This window comes from Augochlora pura, chromosome 10, assembly GCF_028453695.1.
Source record: "Augochlora pura isolate Apur16 chromosome 10, APUR_v2.2.1, whole genome shotgun sequence".
NCBI lineage: Eukaryota > Metazoa > Arthropoda > Insecta > Hymenoptera > Halictidae > Augochlora > Augochlora pura.
In genome coordinates this window covers 28,239,247-28,245,246 of record NC_135781.1, presented here as the reverse complement: position 1 = coordinate 28,245,246, position 6,000 = coordinate 28,239,247, and the positions used below count along the sequence as shown (strand labels likewise).

General features: G+C 51.2%; 1 protein-coding gene across 1 annotated transcript in view; it reads left to right on the top strand.

The window, feature by feature from the left end:
- Nucleotides 1–6,000, top strand: part of LOC144475499 (tyrosine-protein kinase-like otk) — a 44,216-nt gene that overhangs the window by 15,072 nt on the left and 23,144 nt on the right. Inside the window, exon 2 of the mRNA XM_078191458.1 lies at nucleotides 201–503. Coding sequence (XP_078047584.1) covers nucleotides 201–503 — 303 coding nt within the window. The remainder of the gene's footprint in view (nucleotides 1–200; nucleotides 504–6,000) is intronic.

The following is a 6,000-nucleotide window of genomic DNA, read 5'->3' as shown; positions in this document are numbered from 1 at the left end:
GAACTATAGCATTGAGAGATTTAAGAAACTGTAGATTTCTTATCCTGTGTACATTGCATTGTAAGAGAAATGTACATGTACATTTCGGTAATGACTCATTTCGCCGCAACGATTCTAACCTACTCGATTGTTTCGCGGTATGTTAGATCGAGAAATTCCGGCTAGTTTTACTTACACGTTGCACGTTTGATGTTTTCCAGTGGCAACGGCGTTCGGCCAGGACGGCGACCTATACTTCTCGGTGAGCCCTGCCGACCACTCTGTCGTCGAGGGATCCCCGGTTCGTCTGAGATGCGAGGCTTTGCCTACCTCGCGCGTCAAGTACTCCTGGAAAATCGACGGGCAGCCCCTCGCCCCGAGTCCCCGACGGCATCAGGACGGCGGCGACCTGAGGATCACGAGGGTCAACCGGATTCACGACAGCGGAAGCTTCGTCTGCGTGGCCACGCACGAGGACACCGGATACTCCATCGAGAGCTCGCCGGCTAATATCAACATCCAATGTGAGTTCATTGCGATTTTTTTCGATTTCCGTAAAACCGTCGACGGTATAGCAGACACCCTATTCCCTGAATTAACGAACACTCGTCTCCAAAAGTACAGAAGAAGAGTTGCAGAAATTTTAATAAATTCGAGAGATCGCTAGGAAGTCGTTAATAACTTTAATTTGTTTTCAAGTTAACCCCTTGCCGTACTGTTTTCTTTACAATTACTAGGACTAGAATTTTTTCGATCGTACTAATTTCTTAGAAGAAAAAGGAATTTTATATTTATTGTATGCCTACATCTACTCGAATGTTTAAATATTGGCGATAATAGAATAAAATTTGATTCTTGCTCAAATGAATGGATGAACATTCGTACCTAACAGCTTATTACTAGAAATCTCCATCTCGAATCTGACTCGTCAAGGAACAACAATGGGGTTAATCAACTCGTATTTAAATTAATTATTTATTTCGTCATCCCATTTATTAACTTTTTTTATTATTTATAAGCGATTAAACCAATTGCATGAATGGCAAATATTCACAACTTAATACGTTGCTTTAACAGTTTACGTTGCCATAAAATTCGTAGATGGTGAATAGAACGGTACGAATTCCAATTTAGAATAAATCAGCAGGTATTTCAATACTTTTGACGGCGGTTGTACGCGCGCACCGTCGACCGCCGTACAATAGAAGCATTTAACCCGGACGAGATCCGCGCGATAATCGTGCCCGCGTTTCTTCGTCGATTTTTTTAACGAGCCGCCGCGCGCTCCTACGTCGGCTCTCGATTAAGAACTTTCGCGATGGAAACGAGCGAGCCTCGCGGTCCCGTGTGCAACGGAACCGTTAAACCGATTGTATATACGGGCGTAATCCGGTGGTTCACGCTCGCGTTGCTTAATCGACAAAGTACGAGCGAAACGAAAAAAAAGAAAAGGGTGCGGCGAGGCGCGGGAGGAGGACCAAGAGGAAGACAGTTTCCCGACACCGTTCCCCCGAGAGGAGGAGGGGTGGGGAGGGGGTCGGAGGAAAGAGACAAAGCGTCGACACGACGGATTTGCGCCGCGACGGCCGCGTTTCTCACGGCACTTTTTAATCGCCCTTTCTTCGCAAAAACGCAGATCAAACGGCTTCGGGGCAGGAATTACTTGGCGTAACGGTATGATCTAGCCCGGCGGATAGTCGATCGTGGTTCCGGGGAGAGGAGCGGAGGGGTGGGAAAGAAACGTGGATCGATATCGAAGAGAGAAACGCGAAAATCGCTCTCGCGATGGCTTAGCTGGCGCCCCCTACCGCCGTGCCCCGTCTCCATCCAATTATTCGCCAGTGTGACGTTAATTAACCATGATAATTTAGCGTGGATTCGAGCCGGCCAATATGGCCACCAGTCGATACGCGGCCGTACCCCCTCCCCACCCCTGGCTAAGCACGTCCGCGTTTTAATGATTCGAAAACGGCGAAGGGCTGGCGCGACGCGCGGGAACGCGAAAAATAAATCCGACGTCGACGACGACGACGACGACGACAACGACACGACCGCCGAGCGTCGCGACAGGAGGGCGCGGGGCGTGCGGAGGGGAGGGGGAGGGGGTGGTTGGACCGGCGGAACGGCCGAGGGGAAGCGAGGAGGAGAACAGAGGAAAAAAAAAACGGGAAAGAGGGAAAATATATAATGTTACCAGCGAGCGGCGCGCTCCGATACCCGGCAACGCGGGCATATTTTTTTTATTTGTACCTGAAAACGCGTATAAAATGGGTGGTTTCCGCTCGCAGGACGAGGGAGAGGCCGGGGGAGCCGGAGCAACGGGAAATAAAAAAAGAGGAGAGAAACCGGCGAGCCCGCGGCGCTGGTTGCGGGGCCGTGGGGGAGCGTGGATCGCGGTTGGCGCGATATTGAATGAATAATGAAGAAATTTGCGAAAAAAAAAGTACATATTATTAAATCGGGGAAACGTCGAGAACGGGGAGAGACGAAGGGGGGTGGGGTGGGGTGGAAATAGTGTGGTGAAACGGTCGCGGGGAAAGAGCGAGGAAAAGAGAGAACGACGCCGGGGCGTCGTTAGCGGTCCCGCGCCTCGTTATCATGTATCGTTTCGTAATTATTATTACACGTCGCTGCCAACCCGGTGAAGTGCACCGAGCCACGAGTACATTTAGCGCGCAGTGCTTAATACCCGTCGCCAGCTCGATTCCTTTTAATAATTGCGATAAATATAATAATGATAATGACGATGGGACGTTTTCTTCGGATTCGCGTCGCGACGCTCGGCGCGCCGGCAGCACGTTTTTCCATCCCCCCCCCCCCTTCCCCCCGCCTCTCTGTGTTCGGCGGACGTCTCGCCGTTCCCGTAATTTCGACGCTAACCGATGAGCGAATTCCCGATGCCTTGAGAACGAGACGGACGGACGGACGACGACTACGTTTACGTCGAGCAATTAGCCCTTATATTCCGCGCTACCCTTTAACACCGGAGAGATTCGCCCGTGACACTGCGGATACGTATCGGCTTGTTAATTAAGCGGCTACTGATATCGGAGACGCTTCCCTCGGCTACGGTAATTACACGGCCCTCGGTCGACGGTCGCGCCGCTGTTCTAAAGACCATGACTAACGGAAGATCGGCCAGGTCGTGTACGGAATGAGAAGGACGAACGCTCGAAAACTATGGGTGAAAATCTATGGGCGAAACACGACGCACAGGGGTATCTTTACTTAGATATTTCATGTTTCGAAATTTTAGAATGTCGTAAAGAGACGGATAATTGTCGCGAAAATCGACTTTGAACGTTCCAAATTTTCAATCGTTTTTGCGATAATGAAATAGATTGGTAACTAAATTACGTGGCTCGTTTTCATTTAAATGCACTTGAAATCGATAGACGGAACGGAGCAACACAGTGTATCATGTTGATACTAATGATATTAGTACCATTTATAAGTGGCATAAGTGTGCGCTTACATACTCGTTAAATCTTCAAAGTGGATCTTCTCGGTGCTTCAAATGAAAAATTCTCCTCCTTATTTTCGCGTAGACTCCTTCTTGATAGTACCAACGATACGTGGACCACCTTATATAGCCAAATGAGCAGAATTAACCCTTTGACACTTGATCCCAACAAGATTAGGATGGAAATTAATTTTCAAATGTGAGAAAATCAATTTTTGGAACATTCGCTTTGGGAGAAGGTGCCACTGTACGACGAGGTCTCGTGAAAGCACTTGGACACACTAAAGAGAAAGACCTTATCGGTTAGGGTTATGGAATGCTCGTGCCTTCTCGCTATCGCGTAGCAGAGCCTAATAGATCCTCGTATCTGTTCACGAGTGCCCGATGACGCACGCATCCTTATTGTTCGCGTCGCGTCGCAGAACACGAAAGGGTTCGAGATTATCTCCGAGTCGAGACACGAATTTCGGTCACAGGTCGATCCTGAGGAAAATTTTCCGGACGAGAGCGCCGTAATTAAGTAGCGCGGTTTCGGCGACGAGTAATCTAGCAATATCGAGAAACGACGTCTGCCCCGCGCCACCCTTCGCGACTTTCCACCCTCGAAAGGTCGAGCGTCTGACGAGTGATCTCTCGAACACGCTCGGCGATGACGAGCTGGCCCGCCGTGAATATTCCGTGTGCCACGCCGTGAAAACCATCCCTTTCCCTCTTTTAATTTCCAACCCCTCGGCTCGCGGCCACAGAAAGCCGGGCTACGAGGGACGAAAGGAGGCACGGGGGTAATAACACGCCGAGAAGGATCCTTTGTCCAAATAAAAAAATAACATCTCGCTTCGCGACGAGGAAGGAGCCTCGCTCCGCGATACGCGACAATGGATAGGAAGTTGTTCAGCCCCGAGCTACGGCAACTGCAACTGCGACCGCCTCTGCGACTCCCGGCATAGGCTGCGACTGCGGAGGGAATCGGTGAAAGAGAGACAGAGAGCGAAAGAGAGAGAGAGAGAGAGAGAGAGGCGAGGGGCTGGTTTCTCGTCGTCGCGTATCGTCGGCTTTACGGGAGAGATCGTATCTGATTTATACGCAGCGTGCGTAGATTCGAGGCGCTCGGTTTCCTGCGCGCGAGCGAGACAATATCGTATAAAGATAGAGAACTTCTGCGAGACCGTATTTATCGAGTTTCCCGTGTTCCGCGAGCGGCCGTTCATCGCCGCCTCTGCTCGTCCCCCGGAACATCGCGTTCGTCGAATCTACGGTCCGCGCGGATCTGCTCGCGCGCGGCGCAAAGAGCTCGCGAAAAAGTCTGTTAAACCGAAGCGGCGCCGTCTAACGATCTCAACCGCGGCGGCTACTTTGCGGCGAAAAAGTAGCCGGGACTTATTAATCTTCTTTCTCCCGCGAGATTTAACAACTCGATGAGACTGGAAAAGTGTTAACGCGATTCCCGGAGTCGAGTGGATAATGGGATCGAAAAGTGGCTCCAGTCACCGTGAAAAATCCTGTCTTTCGGCTTCTAATGGACCGCGGCTAGCAGCGATCGCGTTCCCCGCTCTCTCGTTTGCTTCCTCCCGTTTACCTTGTTCGCGGCTCGGAACGACGCCGTGCCGTCGGTCTCGACAATTAGACCACACGCATTGTGCAACGTCGACAATGAGCCACCGTTCCGCGAACCCGGAATCTCGTTTCCTCCGCGCAAAGCGTTCCCGTTCCTCGATGGGTTACCTCTGGTTTTTCGCACACCTCGGATCGACGCTAGGAACCGGATGGATCGATCTGTTTCCGTTGCACGAGCAAAGTGTTCGCGACGAACCAATCGAACGCTCGCGCGTTTCGTTGGTGGTCGTCGTGGCTCGCAACAATTTCTCTACACCCTGGAGACCGGTCGTCTTTTGATCGATACGCCTCGATCGGCAATCTCTTTCGTCCGATCTATTGTTCCTGGACGGTTTTGTTTCTCGCGTTCGACGCCGAACGAGGAAACGGAGCTTCCGCGATCCGCGTCGAAATTGAAACGTTTCTACGGGGAAATTGAACCGCGACGACGGAGACGAAAGCGGAATTCAACAGCGAACAGCTTCGCTCCGCGTTCCGCAGTTGCGTTCCCACCCCACTTCGGGCCCGGTCGACCGGCCGTTCGCATAATGCGAGGCCAAACGGCAATTAGGCTTCCCGTATTGTATGCCGCAACAATACAGGTTTTTCAGTGGGCCCGCATTCACGGGAAGAACACGCGCGCGCGCGCGCGGACCCTCCTAAATACCGCGATGAATTTACCGGGACGCGTCAGGGGAGTGGCTTGATCCAGATTCATCGGCATATTAATGACACCTGGACGGCAAATCGTGCGAGGGCACGGTGTTGTTGGGCCGAGGGTTCCCCGGAAAAGGGTACGGAAAATGCGGCTACTTAGGATGCGAAATATCCGAGGGGGTTTCACCTAGCATCTTTACCATTTCGGTTTGTCCAATGAGACGAGACAGAACAAACGAATAGAAAGTTTAGAATTTTGGAAATTTTGAGTTTGTAGCAATACAGCATTGCATTGATGGCCATTGCAG